The sequence below is a fragment of the Neodiprion virginianus genome, chromosome 4, assembly GCF_021901495.1.
Source record: "Neodiprion virginianus isolate iyNeoVirg1 chromosome 4, iyNeoVirg1.1, whole genome shotgun sequence".
In the NCBI taxonomy this organism is placed as follows: Eukaryota; Metazoa; Arthropoda; class Insecta; order Hymenoptera; family Diprionidae; genus Neodiprion; species Neodiprion virginianus.
In genome coordinates this window covers 31068929-31088863 of record NC_060880.1, presented here as the reverse complement: position 1 = coordinate 31088863, position 19935 = coordinate 31068929, and the positions used below count along the sequence as shown (strand labels likewise).

Sequence of the window (19935 nt, the reverse complement as noted above, 5' to 3'; positions counted from 1 at the left end):
CTATTAATCTAGTAAACCTGGTTCTCCGAGTTCAAAAATAGGCAGAGCATCGTTTTTGGAATTCCCGTCTTTCAAAAATAGCTGAATGCAGAAAAGTTGATGGTAGCAAGGCATTTCACTAAAAATAGTTAGGTCAGCATTTATTGAGATTAATGAGGAGCAGTATAAGTCCACACCCTTTATCCTTCTTTGGTAAGCCGAATGCATAATTAATTTGTTTACGTTGTTAAGTAGCGTTTTGGACAATGGCCATTTTGAGGGCTACAAAAAATCTATTAAACAGGGCATTGAAAAATACGATCCTTTTGCTGCGACGTATTCTTGGTTATTCTGATTGTGACGCGTGTAAATTCCTTAGAATCACAAGTTGCGACCATATATGTAATTACATATATGGTTGCGACCAACAAAAATGAAATATGTTTCTTCAATAAAAGTACGTAGTATATAGGTAGATGATGCAGTAATAATTAAATTTCGTGACACATACAACAGCGTATGCAATAAATTGTTCTTAATCGAGAAGCTATGATCGCGCATATGATAAATAAAATCGTGCTATTTCGCATCTGTGTCTTCATCGCCTGCACTGTGGCTGGAATAGCGTATGCCCCATATGGAAAACCTAGTTTGCTGGTCAGTGCCGTGAGCATTCCACCATGGCCGTGAGGTATTGATCTGTTTTGCAGGGGTGGCCTGGAAAAGGGTTGTGAATCTGAAGAGGCCCGGGTTCCATGATGCCTTGCGATTTGTCAGGACGCCAGGTGGCGATAGTAGCGTATCACCCCTCCTACGGAGCGAGCTGTCAAATATCAAGACGTTGTTTGTATACGAAATTTTTATCGGTATTTAGTATTAAATAAGACGAAGTTGTGCTGAGCCGACATCAGCAGGTTAGTATATGCAATAGTAATACATATTGTAACCTGATGTCCATTTTTTCACATCTGTTTATTGTTCAGCATAAAAAAGACCGGCGATGCTTGTACAGAGCTGTCATTTTTTTCTACATTTTTGACGTTTTTACCTGCTTCAACATCGCGAAATCGAACCTTAACTCGATATACGGCGAGCTCGTTAGCTTTTAAAATAAATAACAAGTTGCATAAATTCCTAATTTCATTATCCCTGCCGAGGAACCTAATTTCTGCACTTTTTTCTTTTCACTTTACTTAACCTATCTATCCTTCACTGATCACGTTCTACAATATCACTGACCAACAATAAGAGCGTGTTTGTTTTGTTGCTTTAGAATGAATCGGACAATGGATGAGAAGGAAGAGCTAGTGAAGAAATCGCTTTTCAGCTTTGTAAGGAAACAGGTTCCCACTGCTCAACTGAGGTGAGAATTTAAATTTGATCACATTACTTTACATCGTGTCTTTTTCCTGAAAAGCTAAAGAAAAACGGTAATTTTTTGAATGTTACTTTTTACAGTGATAAATTAACGTTTTATATGGCACTTGTTAATACTAACTATATAGGTTTGAATTTTTCATCTCGCCGATTATCTCTCCATTGGATTAAAATTAATCTTGCTAGAGTTACAAATTTTTGTTGAGGAAACACGTAAAGAATGAATCTACAATACATTACAATTTTAGCTCTCAGCACAAACAGAGGTAAAAATGATAGTAGCTGTTAATAATTTTCTTGTTTAATCTTGAAGCACGTTGTATCTAGTCATTTTCCATGTATTGTTGACGGCCATAAATAAGGGAAATCATTTTTTTAGCTTGATAGATGACATAGTTCTCAGCTATGTTGTAAGCATGGTTGAGGAAGATGCTCTCGAGGAGAATTTAGATGTTGAAGGATTGTGCGAAATGGTATCTGCTTGTCTTCCGGAGTTTTCAACTATTGACAAAGAGGCAGTATCCAAATGGCTGTTGGAAATAGAGAGTGAGCTCAGACAGGGAAGCAAACCGGACGAGGACCCTCAATCTCATGATCCGTTGAGTCATATCAGTTTGACAGCGTTTTTGCCTCCTGAAGCTCAGAGGATCAGGGTGCACCATTTATCCGAAACAAGCGATGCTGGTAGTGATTCTAGCGGTGAATATTTTGCCGAAGTAAGTGAACCTGAATAGGTGAAAAGGATCTTTTCGTTGTATTTTTTCAGTATAACTTTGTCTACCAAATAATTATTATCCTCTACAGCAAAACCTCGGATTTTCATGGAATCTATCAGATTTTACTGTGTTCCATATTTAACACTGATGAATGCTTATTTGTGATGTAGCAGGAATCAACGTGGCATCAGGTTGCTCTTCTCCAGGAAATGTTTCCAGGAGCGAGTCCAGCCGAAGCACGACATTGCTTAGCCGTAGCAGGTGGTGATATAGCGAAAGCAGCTCAGCTCGCGTTGCATAGACAAGAAGCAGGCCAGAGTCTAGTTGGCAATCTTACTTTCCTCACGGTACGTAAGTCTCGCCATATTATTTCTATGAATAAATCTATCGAGATACAATTTACCAGCTTAACACGAAATTCGCAACCCACTTTATTCGGGAAAGTATAAATATTAATGGAGATAGTAAGGTCTTATCTAAATCTAACTCAAGGTATTTTCAGCCAAGCGTTCGTACTAAGGCAAGAGTGAATGATGAAGAGTTGAAATCGCGCATAATTGCTCGCTATAGCTACGTGGATCGTGACAATGCTGTACGCGAACATCGCCCAGTGGCTCCTAAGACAGAGCCGAAGAAACTGGTCCGCTATTTGGATAATAAGATCGTGAGTGTAAAAGGTGAACGATACACAGAAGTTCGGCGAGGTGATGACGATGAGGGGAACGAGGGGGGCAGGAAGAGGGGTCACAGTCGTCCGTAACCAGCCCCCTTGCCTCCCCCCCCTGATCCACCCCCTTGGAGGCACCTGGTTTTAAATTACACTTGAATTAATGTCCTTCTCTTAGATGAGCCTTGGAGTGTAATCAAACAGTGCTAAATGATAGTAAAAACAGTCAGGCTTCATTTTATTTACAACTCCAAACTTATATTCAACATTATTTTAAAACTGACGGGGCTCTGTGTGATTTTTGAAAGAAGTGTTTACACTGTACAGCGTTTATCTAATGTTTAGCACTAGAGCTTGTATTATACTCTTAGATAAACTAGTGAGTATACAATGGCCATTACACACATAATTCTATTACACAAATTAAAAATGTGATTAGGAACACATCATTTGATTATCTGATGAATGAGTAATGATAATATTAAACACACCTACGAATGATGTTACGTTTCTATTAGCCATTGTAAACTGATTAATTTTGTGAGAGACGTGAGCTAAAAAGACTATTCTACTTGAGTTATTACTTCTGACTGCGGTATTCATTGACCTAATCGCTTTAATACGTTTTTTATACATCAGAAAAAAATTTTTCCTTCAAATGTTTAACGTATTCTGTTGATATTGTTATTGCTATTATCGGGGTGAATAATATTAGGTACCCATTATTATTACCGTTATTCGCGATTTATTACAGACTGTACATACAGTATGATGTGAAAGTATAGTGTATATTATGCACGGTATGATATTCATTGCACAATAGCTTTTGCAATTAACGATATATTCATATCTGTGACAGTTAAGACAATTTTCAATTATCTCGTTTCTACATCTTTATTATGAGAAAAAATTCCATTTTGTCGCTGTCTAATGTAGATGGATCCAAACACATTCGGGCAGCCATTGCTTGGTAAACATTAATTTTAAGAGACTTCCATGTCGGTTACTTGAATCTCATTTAAAATATTCTAAATTTTCAGTACACCCGGTACTATTTGTGATTGAGGAGGTATAAAGGTATATTATGGCAGCCAATTTCTTCAATTTTATCAATTATTGCAGAATTAATAACAGCAATCTGTAGCCATTATACTATTTTCCTTAAGTATTCATTGATTGAAGTTTTACAGTTTATTTCTTCATTCAATTTCTAAATACCTTGCGGATTCATCATCAGTTGTAATGAACACTTTTTGTGATATTTATCACTACGCATGTTGATGCGCAAAAGCGAGGATGTATTCACTCATAGATCAGGTGGCGAGCAATTGCAATGATTTCAAGTGATTTTAAGTGATTTTAAAATGACTACTTCCCAAAGCAGTTTGCAATTCTAACCAGTGAGTACCCCCTCGTGCCAAAAGCAAGCAGGTTACATGCCAGTAATCCCATACTATTTCAAATACAACTATTCACTGATATTTATGATTTAAGAAAAAAAAAAGAGCTCCGGTATCGTTCCGTTTGCGCACAATATCTGTAATCAACACATCAGCTGAAATGTTCTGTTTACTAATTATATAAGATGTAAGATAAAACTTAGCATTATTTTTAAATGTCGACGATGTTGGCCTGGTAACTCCAGCCACTGACAATGATAAGTTATCCTAGATTATAAGACACAGAAAAATTTGCAATCAACTAAAATACCCGCGAACAAAGCAAAAACAAATCTGCATTTTTATATTGATTTATATTGACTACAAAGATGTATCCAGTCATTTTTAAGGTTCATTCTGAAATTCGCAGATAATTGTAATTCAAAAAAGTCATTTCGACATTACCCTGTCTGTACCAGAGTGGCCACTGGTTAGGGAAAGCTGGAAAAGTCAAGGAATTCTGCAATTCTCGAATAGTCAGGGAATCGTTTACTATATACTTTTTTCATACAAATACGTTCCACAGTTTTTTAAACTTTAGATAAATTAGATCGAATACCAATTTTCTTACCATCACCGGAAGGTTCTCTTAAAACTTTGATTATTCCTAAATATTACCTTACAAACGACTGTGCGCATTGGCTAGATGGGATGGTATGACACAAGTGACAATTCGTACTTTCGTTAAAAAAAAAAAATTGTATAGAAAATACGTATATTTTTTTCAATTTATTATAACGGATTTATTCAAATTGTTCAGGGAAAATTATAAGATTTTTGTCTGGAAAACCTAGAAAAGTCAGGGAATTCCGTGATGGAGATTTAGTGGCCACCCTGTGTACAGTCTCCATATTTTTACCCGTAATAATTATTTTTCACACTGCTTACAACTGTATATCCAGTGATTTTTATGCCATTGAGACAAGGTGAAACTTTTTTACTTCACGGGTACTACCAAATAAACTGTAGTACGCACGTTAACATTATTTCTTAAGTCCGATAAGATTCAGTTTTTAATTTCACGTTATTATTAGAGTTAGCTTTATAAGGATATTGAACCATCCTGATGCCAAACAAGTTTACATGACATACATTGAAAAATTATGTGGAGCTGCGTAATTTCAATAACTGGAAAATTGATTATTCGTTAAACTGAAATGAAAATTTTGTGTTCTAGTCGATCAAACATCGAGGTTCAATAAGATATACGATCATTTTTTTAGTTATAGTCTTTTTGTATCTTATTTTAGATGCATCTATAAAACTGTGACACTTCTATTTTACTGTCTTTTACTAATTGACATTGTGTTGAGATTACCTGAAACGAATTTTATCAGGCCCCAACATACAATTTTATAATTTCGAATTTTATCTGTTAAATTTAAATACTTCTTGGCTGTCAAGAGATAGCTTGCTGATTTATTTATAAAGTAGGTATACATTGACGTTTTGGGTGTCGTTACATGTTGGAATATGGAAGAAATTGTCAGATCCAAGATGTCGGTGTAGGTATTAGGTGAGCAATGAAATGCGTATCATGTATTTAGACTAAAAGAAAAAATTTCGCTTACCGTACCACACGTTGTACCAGTATTACTATTGTTATTATTAATTCTTAAACGAATTTTGAACTATAGATAATCCACGATATGATGGTCATTCGAAAATACTAACATTACATTATATTGAACGCTAGGCATCTCACGTAATATATAGAAATGGTTTATCTCGAAATGTATTGACACTGATATATAATGTTTAACGGCGAAAAAAAAGCAAACACAGTTAAAACACAATGAGAAATTTAGATTTTTAATTGTAATCGTGTGACGGTTTATTTACTTTTAATTTTTCTTCATTTAAATGACGTTTTTCCGTAATCCAGGCTACACAGTGGTTCGCCTAGTTCCCTAAAGGTATCCTATTTTCTTTGCTTCTCCTATAAGCACTGTAAACCTGAAGGCTTCCCTAAATGTACCCTAAAGCAGTCCATTTTTCCCTAAAATCCCACTACTTTTGCCAGTCACTTACTTTTTTTCACAAACTAGAATGTACTGAGAAAATTAGTTTGATGTTTGAGCAATGTTTATACTTTCAACATAGGAACATAAAAATACACATGGAATCTCAAAACTCTCTTATACTTCACAAAACCATAACTATTACGGTTTTATTGAATGTCCTTCTCTATAGAATATGTGCACTCACCGAAATTATTCTATTCCTACATTTAGTTGGAAATCGAAACGTTGTTCTCAAGGATCGGATAGATTTTTTTCAGTTCATTTGAGTTTATGAAAAAAAAAGATCTTCGACAATATCAATGTATTTTACATTCAAACTTTTGATAAAAAAAAAAAACGATAAAAATAACGGACACCCTAGTGTACAACTACTTTTGCCCGAGTTGATTAGTACTATAAAAAAATATTGGAACCTTACTACCCCCTCATTCTCATGAAGCACTGTGAAGCCTGGTAATCGGATGTGTTGAGAAGATATTATATCAAGTTGTTTATGAATTAAGAAAATGTTTTTCTTTCGTTATTAGACATACTAAAGTGCAACAGAACCTGAAAATGACCAATCTGAAATAGCTCATTGTCAGTGATGAATAAAGAGATACGTGAAAGATAAATTTGGACATGTTGTAATACTTACGTGCTTCAATGAATTAGAAGTGCTATGCATATCAATATCTGGGATTAATCACACTATTCTACTTGGTGAATTTAGAAATTTCTGAATACCCAGTACTTTCAGATTCTGTTGTAATTAACTTTTCATGCGATGTCTTTCAATATTTTAAATATATTGCGAGAAGGGCCGGCCCTTGCCATAACTAAATGAAAACTATGGGTGTGTAGTTTGATAGAATTCTACATGAGATGATATTGGGATGATCTGAAGTGAATGAAATGAATAATCAATTTTAATTGTAATACCTACTGTTTTATAGAACGGTATACAAACAATTTAGAGAAGGAGTGAGAGTTTCAAGATTTGTACAAATAATGTACAAATCTCGCACCGCTAATGCGGTATTTATTACGTACACGTGTGAAATAAATGCGTAATATAAGATTGCATAAAAGATTACTCGCGTAATTATCACAATTATAACTACTGTCAAAAACATACGTATTCGTATTCATAGTATGTGTAAACGCATTTATAGGTATATAGGATTCACCTATGTATGTATTATACCTGGTCACACATTCTATGTGCATACTATATTCATTTATTTCTGTACGATTATGTAGGGTAGTATCATAATTACCGTAATAATCTCTAATATGCTTGTATAGGATGAGATATTTTGACAGTAGAGACGGTACATTTAAATATTCAATTTTTATGTTTTGCACACAGGTAATTACAGATAAAATCTTGATCGTAAAAAATGTAATTGATTTGTCGATATGTATTACAAAATTATGCTTTCTTTAAATCAAACAGTTCATTTTTATTATATTTATATGAAGACGATTACGAGGATAATTTAATAGTTCTCAAGTATTTACGCTACGTACGAATGACGTGTGTTCACTGCAAGATATTTGTTACTATTATACATATATGTATTATATATGTAATTATAGAAATATTATAAATTGTGAAATAATTTAGGATATAAATTAAATAATACGTATGTATCTTATTTCATACTTTTTATTTACTCTGCTCCTCGATAAGAATTCTTAAATCCAATAAACGTGATAGTAAACAAAATTCTTCGTACCAATCAATCGTGAATCAACTCCCCAAGTTTTACCAAGTAAATTAATTCTAAGTGAGAGTACACAGAACACTGCATTTGACAATGTTGTAAATATGATTGATGTTTAATTAAATCTTTCAGCGTTAACAATTAGAGCATTTCTTTGTTTTACATGTATATTTCATAAATAACTATGGTTCCAAATGTGTGTGACAATGTACTGTTCTAATTAGAAAAGACGTTACTTCTAAACATTACGTAAGACTTCACGGAAAGAAGGTGTTCTTCATTTAAATGAAAAATGCTGTTTATCGCTTCTTTTTACAGGCAAACAAGTTATTTGTGACGAGTTAATAGGTTGTCTAGAAGAATGTATTGAATTTGTATAATTGGTGCCCCTCACTTCACATAACGACACAATTAATAGAAGTTATTTTATAAGATTTAATTAACGTGCAGTTAAAAAATTAAAATTTTTTTAATTTATGTTTACAGTGGTTTGATAATAGATGACCAGTTTGATAAAGATCATAATATTGAATTATTTTAACATGAACAGCCTGTATCCGACGTGGGTTCAGCCACTGTAATAAACTTAAAGTGATATTGGAAATTATTAAAATTTAGATAAACTGAAATTGTGTTGCATAGTTCATGAAAAGTACATTTACTTCTTCTTCTTCCTAGGTTTATCTTGAGGTGCTGGAAGATTCTCTTGCTTCCGTTTGGACGCTGGTTTTGATCCAATACTTCCACCCTTCTTTCGTCTCTCTTGTCTCTCTCTTTCTTCAAGCTCTAGATTTTCACGTTCAATTAGCGTTATCAAAGTGTTACACCTTCGTTGGAGTTCTAGAGCTGTTCTTGACTTGACAAACCAATCGAAGCGAAATTGTGGTGCAGATCTTACGGTTGCTCTGAGTTCTTCGTATACATTTTCTTTATCAAATCCAAGTTTATGCAACATGCATACAAGGAATCTGTCCTCTTCTTCGGTATAATTTTTTCCCTTGTTTGTTCCATAGGCTATTCTTAGCTGATGGAATGGTGCTCTATATCTGGCCATTTTTGCATCCAGAGCTTTCTTTATACCGGCACGTCTCTGAATTTTTGCTTCTCCTCGCTCTATCTGAGCCATTACTCTGTCAATGTCTTGAAGTTCGTGGCAACGTTCCCAAAAGACAGCAGAATACTCCATTACTTCTTCAGGAGATTTTCCTTCGACATCTTTGGCAATATTCTCAATGTCATCTCGACCATATTTTTCATTAGCCTTTATGAATTGGTTGAAATCCCTCTTCGTCCAGTTTGTGAATCCCTGAGTAAGCAGTTTTTCTTTCTCTGTCAATTCCTCGTCTGTAAGTGGCTGAGCTTCGTCAATTTTTCGCTGCTCTTCCTTTTGAATCCTTCCTGCGTCAGATCCAAGTTCAGGGTTTTTTGGTACTTTGTACCCAACTGTTTGTCTGAAATAATATATTTCTTGATCGAGTAGCTCAAACAATCGTGGCGGAAAAAATTGGAAATCTTGAACAATTGGTTGTTTCGGAGGTCTTGGTGCCTTTGGAGCTTTTGGCTCTGAGACTCTTAGCGCTTCTCTGAAGTAAGCATCGACTGCATAATTTGCCTTTCTCTCGCGTTTAGGCGGCTCAATCCAGTTGCCTATACCTAATATTTTCTGCTTCTCCCTATAATCCTCACCTTCAAATTGGTAGACTGAATCGGTCGGTGCATCGACTGTAAAATTTCTCAAGGATGATTCACCCAAATTTTCCAACTTCTGTTTCATTTCCTCTGTTTTAGCTTCTCCTTTCTGAAGTATCGTATCAATATCTTCATCCGTTATGGCACTGTCTTTCGAAGCAAATACTTCATTAGCGCCATGTCTAATCATGTTGAGCATCTCATCCTTGTTCAAAGCTGTTTGTTTCGCATCTACTAGTCTGCCCTGCTGAATAACAAGTTTATCCAAGCGCAACTTGACCTCGGCACGTTCGACAATCTTTTCCTCTACTGTATTCTCAGTTATGAACCTGAACACTCGCACTTGTTTCTGTTGGCCGATTCGATGTGCTCTATCCATAGCTTGCAGATCCATTTGAGGATTCCAATCAGAATCATAAATAATAACTACGTCAGCTGTAGCTAAATTAATACCAAGACCTCCTGCTCTTGTGGATAACATGAAAATGAACTTTTCGCTCCCGGGAGCATTATATTCATTTATTTGCCGCTGTCGATCTTCATGAGCCGTGTTACCATCCAATCGGCAATATTGAAAACTTCTCCAATGGCAATAATCTTCAAGAATATCAAGCATCCTAGTCATTTGACTAAATATCAATATCCTCGAGTCTTGTTGCTTTAATTTTGGCAGTAGTTTATCAAGGATCACCATCTTTCCACAATTATAAACTAAATGTTCGTCAGTGGTATACGGAGGGCCCGGCTCAGCTCCGTCAAACAAATATGGATGATTGCAGCACTTTCGTAGCTGCATAAGAATGTTTTGTAATCTCATTTTTTCAATTTTTCCAGCACCATTTACAATGTCGATATCCTTCATTAGCACTTTGGTATACCATTCCCTCTGCATTTTACTCAGTCCAATGTAAACTTTGATTTCTTTTTTAGGCTTAAGTCCCTTCTCTACTTCAGCCTTGAGGCGTCTAAGAAGGAATGGTCTTAAGACAGCATGCAGCCTTTCAACCAAAGAATTATCTCCAAGAAAACTGTTGGTGTTGAACCAGGAGTCAAAGTCGTCTGAGCTGTTGAACACGTCTGGTAATAAGAAGTTTAAGAGTGACCATAGCTCGTGAAGATTATTTTGTAACGGTGTGCCGGTGAGTAAAAGTCTATTGGCAGTCTTAAACTCGCGCAAAATTTCTGATAACTTTGATTTCTCATTTTTTATCCTATGAGCCTCATCGATTACCATATACCTCCAGTTAAACTTTTTGAATACTGATTTCTCCTTTATTACCATTTCATAAGACGTTACGCAGACATCCCACTCCCCTGGCATCATTACGTCTCTGATGAACGTGTTCCTTGTCTCAGCGTCTCCAATCAGACAAACAGCTCTCAGCGAGGGACACCATTTCTTAAATTCATTCATCCAGTTGGCTAGCGTTGACTTTGGGACAATTACAATGTGAGGTCCTGGAATGCTGCGGAAATGCTTCATGTATCCTAGCAATGAAATCGTCTGAAGGGTTTTTCCAAGACCCATTTCATCTGCCAGTATACCGTTGATTCCATTCTCATAGAGCGAAATCATCCAGTTAAGACCACGAATCTGGTAGTCCCTCAGCTCTCCTGATTTTATATAATGGGGGGATGACTCGAAACGAGTCGTTGGCGCAACACTGACATTGCTCTCAGCAAGGAGCTCTTCATCTTCTTCTTGCTCAGTTTTTCGATGTCTGAGATCAGCCGACGTGTCACCTTTGACAGGAATCTCGGGCTGCTTCCTAGGTCTCCCAGCTTTAACTTTAAGAGGACTGACACTTTTGTCTTTCTGATTATTCGTCATAAAATGAGAAAAAATTTCGGTCTGTTTTAGTAGGTAATCAAACCTCTTGCTCCTGTCGGTCTCCAGTTTGGTTTCGAAATCGCCACCCCTAGAAGATGTTGTTTCTGCTGACGATCCGTTTGAATTCTCCCCCGTTTCGACAGCGTCGGCATTTTCCGTCTCCGGCTTGGACATTTTTCGTCGCTGAGGTCAATTTCTTGCTTTATTTATTCAATAAAATACTTGAAGCGCGTACCCGACGCCAGATTATTCACCGGTATTGTGTGTAGTATGCCGTGTTCACCGACGAATCAACCAAAGGCTCATCGCCATTTTAACGCTTCAACTCCCTCCAAAACTAACTTATGTCCGCAATCACTGTCAGCTTGACCAGGCAGTAATTAAATGATTAGTACTAAACCATCGCACGTAACTCTAATGACTAGTGGTAGTCTTGAAATTGCCACAAACTGTAGCAGGTCGAGCGGTATTTCGACTTTCAAAAGTTTATACACAAAGTGAGTGAAATGGTAGAGCTTTGCAGCGTTGCATGTACGGCGTGAAGCAGAATAATGAAGCTTTCAGCCGTGTCCACACCGGATTTTAGGCCGATCTAACGGAAATACAGATCTCTATATTCACTGGATAGTGGACTGGCGCGACTCGCACCGCCGAGTGGCTTTAGTAGTATTAGTTCGAAATTAGCGAACGAAAAAGACCAATGACGTCACTTTACGCGTCCGTCGAAACCGGTAGGTTCCTATAACCTCCCAAAGTCCAAGAACGTAACCTTAAATAACCTTAAGATACAATTTCAAATTCAATGTAACCTCAAACTTCATGAAAATAAATTATCAATTTTTTCGTAAGAGTGTTTTTTGTACCTGCAAACGATGACGACTACCTTCATATTTAGCCGTATAATTTCGGCAAACGTGAGACAAACTATTAGGTGAGTTACTCGAATTCAAATGTGTGAATGATTTTTATTATATTTCGTATTTGCACGTCTTTTGTAAATTATTCTTACCAATACCGATCAATTGTTATAGGAAAATTCATAGTTCATCAATCATTTGCAAAAGTGCTTACGAAGGTGATGGAAAAACGACGATATCTATTCTTAACAGGGACGAAGTCTATGGACTCATGATAAATTCCTACAGCAAGGTATCAGCTATTATATTTCTTTGTTTTTTGGATAAAATTAACGTTTGTACCAATACAGAGCTTAACAAAATTCTTGTTGTAGATTGGATTTCGTTTAAACAATGGCATTAGTATCATTGGATCACTTGCAATATTTCCAAGAAGCGTACTGAGTTGGAAGGTTAATACTATAGATGATGTCAACGAGGAAACTCTGTCGCTATTTACTATTCTTGATCCAAAACCAGACATTTTAGTAATTGGAACTGGTGACCCTCATAGTAATATTAAAGTTGACAGGAAGCTGGCTCTGTTTGCCAAAAAATTCAAAATGAACATGGAGATCGTTCCAACATGCCAAGCTTGTCCTATATTCAATTTCCTTAATGCTGAAGGAAGATTTGTTGCAGCTGCGCTCATCCCACCTGCAAATCTTGATTTTAATGCTAATAATTCCATACAAGATCCAATGGGTCCAAAAGCTTTAGAAAATTCGACCAACTTATAGGTATGCCAACAAACATTTTTTCAGTGAAGGTACATGTAATACTAGTTAACTTGGCCCTGAAAAGCGAAAGAAGCAATTAAAATTACTTTTGGCATTTTGATTCAATGCTCATAATTATTTAAAGTATTTACAGCTATCCACAGTGTCTGTTAGTGTATTAACTTTACATAAGTCATATCACATCTGTAACTGGCTTACCTCATTTTATTGCAGTAAATGAATCCAAAGGATTGTTATTGATAGTGTAGCTATTTATGAATTTGAAAAATATATGCGTATCTATGCGATATACACATAATTTATATCCATGTACATAGTAATATTATGTATGTGTAAAGCAAAATATTATCGTAGAAACTTGTACAGTTAATTAATTGTTGATAGAATATTTAGCAAATAAAATATTCAACATTACTTATGTACAAAGTGTGAAGTAATTCACTCATTTATCAATCATCATCCATTACGTTTATATAATCCCTGCCTGATACATATTTAAAAACAGCTTAAGCAAGGGGTGCGTTCCAAACCCAACTCTAGTCAACTCTGGCCAACTCTACGCGTTCCAAACCTGTAAGTCTAAATATAGGTCGTAAACTCTCATAGTTCCGAAACTTGCGAGGTGGCAACTCCGGGTGACTCCGAGCTAATTAAAATGAACCCTGCCTGGAGCAGGGTTAGATGGAGATGGGTTCAGTGTTTCTGCGCCAAGATTGAAATTCGATAGTAGTCGAGTATGGGAACACCCTAGTGTTGCACTTGCACAAAGTAACTTGCATGTTGGATGTAATATAGCTGTTTGCGAACTGACCTGTGTTTTAGTTTTCCAATTGGTGTCCAATACTTTGGTGCAAATATTCTACCGTTGTTCGAGATAAGCAAAAATGCCTTTTGAAATCTGTATGCGAGTATTGTGAAATAATATCTAGGTAATTGCGAATTCTCGCAGGGGGGTCATTGATGAGTTCGGAATGGAATATTGCTCAAGCACTAAATCATCATCATTGTCTTCAGATCAAGAACTCTCAGAGTTCGCCATCAAATCATATAGTCCCGCTGCAATTTCCTTCGCAACGATAACCCCCATTTTTAATTTAAATATTTGCGCGTCTTGAGAATCAGCTGATTGTACCCTTATGAACCCAACCCAACTCAACTCAACTCTAGGGTTAGGTTTGGAACGCACCCACGGAGTCAAGTTGACCATGCGCGAACCTTTCCTCGTATACATGCAGCCGACGCTGCCGAAACCAACATAACCTAAAATTAAGCATCCAGTGTGAGTTGAATGTTCGGACTTGGGAAGATCCGTGCGTGTGTTATGTGAACACATATTTTATAGATACGTTAACCCGAAGAAATAAAAAGTAGGCACTATTGCTCGGAATTGTGATTGTTTTTATTATATTTTATTTGCATTCAGTACAAACATATTAACTTTTTAGGGCAAAATAGAATTCATGTGTCTAACCTTAAAATTAAGTTACAGATGACGTTAAAAAATTTTCCACGCGGAGGCCGCAAACCCCTAAAAAATGTACACGCAAATAATGTAAGTTTTTTCAGTTTATCACCCCCTGCCCTCCCCTGTAATGCTCATATCACCAAAACTTGATGTATGTTTATAGGAATTGAAAAAAAAGCCAAGATCAAAACTAAGAATCCACAAGGATAATTTTGCCATTACTAATTATGAAGATTCGCATACCACAAATATATTGGCAACATCAGCGGACTGTTTGAATTATACTACGTTAACACAAGGAATGGTTGTCCTGGGTCGTATTCGAGAGGCCAGGGATTATGACTTGATTGTATCGCTTCCTGGACGATTAATCGGTCGATTGGAGCTTACAGACATCAGCAATTCGTACACAAAGTTATTGCAAAGTATGATCAGCGTACAAGATGACAAACCTGAGGGTTATAAACCACTGACAGAGTTATTCAAACCTGGTGACTACTTGATCTGTTATGTCAAGCAACTGCACTTGACAGAGAAGTGGAGAGTCTCTTTGTCCCTGGAACCAGAACTAATAAATCAAAATCTGGATCGCACTCGGATCATCCCAAAATCGAAGATTGTTGGCACTGTATCCAGTATTGAAGAACATGGCTATATCATTGACACTGGGGTTGCTAATGTCAGAGCTTTTTTAACTTCTAAAGATGTTGATGAAGAAAAAGAATACTGTAAGTTGGGATCCTGTCACTTTTTATTTATTATTTGTCACAATTTTGAACAAGCTTGAACGGATATTGAATTCTGAAATTGACAAATCAATTAGTGCAAAAGTAACAGAATGCGGTCTTGTATATATACAAGACCGATTCGCACGTTTCATCTCAGTACCATAAACTAGTGTGAAAATCAATAAAAAAATTAAAAATTCCCCATTTTGTGATTCTTAGTTGAAAAGTAATTAATTTCTTCTAAGTTATAGGACAGCAACTCTTTTTGGCAATTAAAACGGTTGAAACGTCTGAGTCAGCATCGACACTCAAGTTATCTGCAAAAGAAAAACACAGCAGCAAAGCAGTTTCTCAGGATACACAGTTATTAGATGCTCTAGTACCTGGAACAAAATTGATTCTCACTATCAAAAGCGTTCTGTCAAATGGATTGCAGGTGCTGTATAATGAAAGTAACATCGGTTACATCAATCAGATTTACTTGGATAATCCATTATCTTCGTATGAGACAGATGAATCGGTCCATGGTACGCTCTTGTATGTTCTGCCAACTGTAAAATTTGCATATTTCAGTCTGTTGACGGAAGAAAGTGAAACTGAGAAATTGAACATTGGTGATATTATAACAAACGCCACAGTAATGTGCAAGGAGCAAAAAGGGATTCTCCTAGAATTGCAAAAAAAGTTCAGGGGTTATATACCCATGCGAAGAACCGAAGTTGACTTCGAGAAGATTAATTCCACATTTAAACCCAAGTCTAAACATAAGTGTCGAGTATTGAATTACGATTGCTTCGACAGAGTCTATATTTGCAGTATGGAAAAGAATATATTGAACGACGAATATTTTACGGCTACTAGTTTTGCTCCTGGAGAACTGGTGACTGCAGAAGTAACAAAAATTGATGTAGCTTATGGATCTGTCACATTGAAAGTTAATAAAAGTAAAGGGTACGTGCCCCCTGAACATGTTTCTGATATTGATAAGAATATGATATATGAACTCAAAGTTGGCCAGTCGGTGAAAGTAAGAGCTTTAAACCGTGACGACCAACGAAATAGAGTTTTATTCACAATGAAGCAGTCATTAGTTAATAGCAATTTACCAATCTTAAATAATATTAAGGATGCAGCTGTTGGTTCCCAGCATCATGGCACCATTGTGCAAGTAAAAAATACTGGACTTTTGATAAAATTTTTCGGAGACTTGAAGGGCTGGGCCCCTCCGAATTTGCTTGGCTGCAAAAAAACTGAGATTAAGCAGAAATTTTCGATCGGCCAAGTAGTTCCTGCAACAATTGTGACAATAGATAAAAAAGATAATAAAATGAGCCTGAGCTTGATTGGCATACAGAAGAATCCTAGTAATAAATTACGTGTTGGTGAAACTGTCGAATGTATCATCACAGAATCTTCTTCACAAGGAGTCTACGTTGAGATTCATTCCACGTGTAATCACAAGGATTTAGAAACTGGATTTCTGCCAGCTGCGCACATGTCACCTAGCTTGGAAGTAGCGAGCTTATTAGCTGCCAGATGCACTCCAGGGGATGAAATAATAGCAAGTGTGTTCTCCACCACTCCAAGTATAATTTTGACTACAACATTCGTACCGCTCGATGAATTAACAGCCTTTGAAAACCTAAGAGTTGGACATTACTTACCATGTTCTGTCAGAGAGATAGGTGAAAATAGTTTGAAGGTCCTTTTACCTATTGATAATTACAGTGAACTTGGTGTTGTTCCTTACATTAGACCATCTGAATTGGAATTGATTTATGTCAACCAAGTGCTGTTTGGAAAAATTATTTCCATTGACGAGAATACTAAAAAAATTGAGTTGCAAACCGATTTATATGAATTGTGGATGGATTCTGTGAATCAAAATACTGAAATGACTAATGCGGTTGATATTTTGGGCTTCTACCTCAGAAAAGTTAAAGAGCTTTCAAATTATGATTTTTACCAAAGTAGACCAATATCAAAGGTTAGTTTGGGGCAACAAGTATCTGGTATAATTGAAAAAGTTACTGAAGACGGCCTGGTTTTACGTCTAGACAATGATTTACACGGTACAGTGCGCAAAGATCAGTACAAACAGAATTTTAAAGTGGGAGACAAGGTTTCTGGTATAATTATATGGTTAAATTACGTCCACGAAATTGTTGAGATAACACTCAAATCCACAGTGGTAAATTATATCACTACTCATAAAAGTGACTCATCTTCCATTCCCTTGGGTACAAAATTAAAAGGGGAAATAATCTTGGTCACAAATTGGTTCATCCTTATCGTTTTAAAAGGGCAAGGAAAAGGAAGATTAGCTGCTCTTCCAGCCCGAAGACACCTCAACGATGTCCAACCCGACTTACGACCTTACTTTATCGGAGGAAAAGTGAATTGTTACGTTATTATAGAAGCTGTTGAGTCTGACTTGTTACCAGTTTGCGTCTTATCATCGACATTTGAACCACGTAAGTTGAGTGCAAGTGTGAAATCTCAGAAGAGTCTAAAAAAACGAAAAATGGACGATGCACCCAAAGTAAATTTACAAAGTAAGAAGGCAAAGTTGGATCAGAAGGATTTATCCAAAGATATTGACCATGATATTGTTGATGAATCTATAAATGACAATACTTCAACAAATTCGACGAGTAAAACAAAATCTAAAAAATCGAAAAGGAAAGTAACTACGGAAGTTGAACGAGAAACAAACGTAGATAATGAAATAATTCAGAATAGCAGCTGTGATAACCAAGGAATGAAGGATAGCACATCTGGAATTGAGTCAAAGAAAAAGAAAATGAAGGAATCCAAAAGAGAGGAAACGAATGTCAATGAGATACCAATTATCGACATAAGACAGGAAGAAAAAGTGACCGATAAAAGTTTGAAACCAGATGATCTCAGCATTCCTGCATGTGGATTTTATTGGAACACTGAACCTACACCTCAGGAAGAACTAGCCGTTGAGTCATCAAGCGACAGTGATGAAGAAGCAGAAAGTCCACAAAAGAAGAAAAAATTAAGTGCTGCTGAACGAAGGGAACAAGAAAGGCAGAAAGAGCGCGAAATACGTGAGAGAGAAGAGGCCTTGGCGAGTAATCAATTGCCAAATTCAGTTGACCAATTTGACAGATTAGTTATGTCAAGTCCCAATAGTTCTGTAGTCTGGGTACAGTACATGGCTTATCATTTGCAAGCGACTGAAATAGAAAAGGCGCGAGCAGTTGCTAAGAGAGCTATTAAGACCATTAATTTTCGAGAAGAGAATGAAAAACTAAATGTTTGGCAGGCTTGGCTGAATTTGGAGTCAAGATTTGGCACACTAGAATCAATGAATGAGGTTTTCCAGGAGGCAGTGAGAACTAATGACGCTTTCAAAGTATATACTCATATGTTAACGTTACACGCCAATGCTAACAGGCAAGCAGCACTGGATAAAACGATTACAACAATCACAGGAAAGTTTAAACAAAATCCACTAGCTTGGATCGAGTCTGGAATAGCATTACTGAAAATGGGGCTCAAAGATAGATCACGGCACATCATGCAGAGAGCTTTGCAGTCGTTGCCTGCACACCAACGTGAGTCTATCAGTTACTTATTCAATAATATTGCACGTTAATTGATCTTTCGGACTAAGTGATGTACAGTTGTTCATATTAGTAAATTATTATATCAAGTTTTAAAAGGTGAATTGAAAGGTTTATATACCACTTTAAATTTTTTTTAAATTTTTATTTTTTCACAACATAAACGGATTGTACATCCAATACAAAATATGATAATACAACACATGAGATAACGGTATTCAGAATAAATCTATTAAATGGTCACCATGAATAAGTTGAATAAGGCTGCATTTGTATTACATTACTCTCGTAAGTAAAAGATTTTTACAATATACGTTTATGATGTGTGTACATATTAAAAAAAAATTTCAGATGTTGACTTGATGGTAAGATTTGCTCAGCTGGAAAACAAATACGGAGACAAGGAGAGGGCACAGACGTTATTTGAGAAAATTCTAAGTTCATACCCCAAACGAGTCGATGTATGGTCTGCGTATGTGGATGCCTTAATCAAATCTGCCGACATTCCCATTGCCCGGTAAGTTTTAACAACTCTACTTTTATATCTATATAGATGTTCATGTATAACCGGTCAATAGATGAGGATAAATTGTTTATTTTTCAAATACATTTTTCGTATACGACGATGTAATCAATCCGTGGTGTTTTTTTTTTTTTTTTATCATAGGCAAGTTTTGGAAAGAGCAGCAGCCCAAACGCTGCCAGCTAGAAAAATGAAAACAATATTCAAAAAGTACATCGCATTTGAAGAACATCATGGTACAGCGGAAAATGTCATCAAAGTGCAAGAAATGGCTCGCAATTACATTGAAAATCAATCTCAGTAAACATGTGTAAAATTATTGTTCGTGAATAAGGCGAGAGTGACACATAATAACGTTGAAAATACACTTGGATCATAATCAAAGAAACATTAAACCCTCCATTTACTTTTTTAAAATCGAAGTCATGCGTATGTCAGGTACACACTTTTTTTTATGTGAATTAATATGAAACAACGCGTTGAAGATTCCGAATAAAAAACAAAAGCCACTGCGCATGCGCAGAGCATATTAGATGTGTTTGGATGCCTGGGTGGA

General features: G+C 36.2%; 4 protein-coding genes across 6 annotated transcripts; 3 read left to right on the top strand and 1 right to left on the bottom strand.

Moving 5' to 3' along the window:
- The first annotated feature begins 758 nt into the window (after nt 1-758).
- On the top strand, nt 759-7838 carry LOC124303622 (CUE domain-containing protein 2). 2 transcript variants are annotated; one of them, XM_046761066.1, is made up of 5 exons: nt 759-893; nt 1253-1342; nt 1736-2072; nt 2246-2419; nt 2575-7838. In XM_046761066.1, the coding sequence occupies exons 2-5, from the start codon at nt 1254-1256 to the stop codon at nt 2830-2832; spliced, it is 858 nt and encodes a 285-aa protein (XP_046617022.1). In that variant the 5' UTR covers nt 759-893; nt 1253; the 3' UTR covers nt 2833-7838. The 2 variants fall into 2 exon arrangements, with proteins under 2 accessions (XP_046617022.1, XP_046617019.1); XM_046761063.1 differs by having other exon boundaries at nt 2243-2419.
- Nucleotides 7836-11962, bottom strand: LOC124303592 (chromatin-remodeling complex ATPase chain Iswi-like). Its single transcript, XM_046760990.1, has one exon. The coding sequence runs from the start codon at nt 11603-11605 to the stop codon at nt 8570-8572; it is 3036 nt and encodes a 1011-aa protein (XP_046616946.1). The 5' UTR covers nt 11606-11962; the 3' UTR covers nt 7836-8569.
- Nucleotides 11963-12001: 39 nt separating this feature from the next.
- Nucleotides 12002-13443, top strand: LOC124303624 (NADH dehydrogenase [ubiquinone] 1 alpha subcomplex assembly factor 3). Its single transcript, XM_046761068.1, has 4 exons — nt 12002-12162; nt 12281-12362; nt 12463-12580; nt 12663-13443. The coding sequence occupies exons 1-4, from the start codon at nt 12132-12134 to the stop codon at nt 13065-13067; spliced, it is 636 nt and encodes a 211-aa protein (XP_046617024.1). The 5' UTR covers nt 12002-12131; the 3' UTR covers nt 13068-13443.
- An 814-nt stretch (nt 13444-14257) lies between these two features.
- LOC124303585 (protein RRP5 homolog) lies at nt 14258-19763 on the top strand. 2 transcript variants are annotated; one of them, XM_046760969.1, is made up of 6 exons: nt 14258-14434; nt 14557-14619; nt 14696-15260; nt 15506-18847; nt 19208-19373; nt 19524-19763. In XM_046760969.1, exons 2-6 carry the CDS (start codon nt 14557-14559, stop codon nt 19681-19683), a joined length of 4296 nt encoding a protein of 1431 aa, XP_046616925.1. In that variant the 5' UTR covers nt 14258-14434; the 3' UTR covers nt 19684-19763. The 2 variants fall into 2 exon arrangements, with proteins under 2 accessions (XP_046616925.1, XP_046616924.1); XM_046760968.1 differs by having other exon boundaries at nt 14551-14619.
- Nucleotides 19764-19935: the final 172 nt, after the last annotated feature.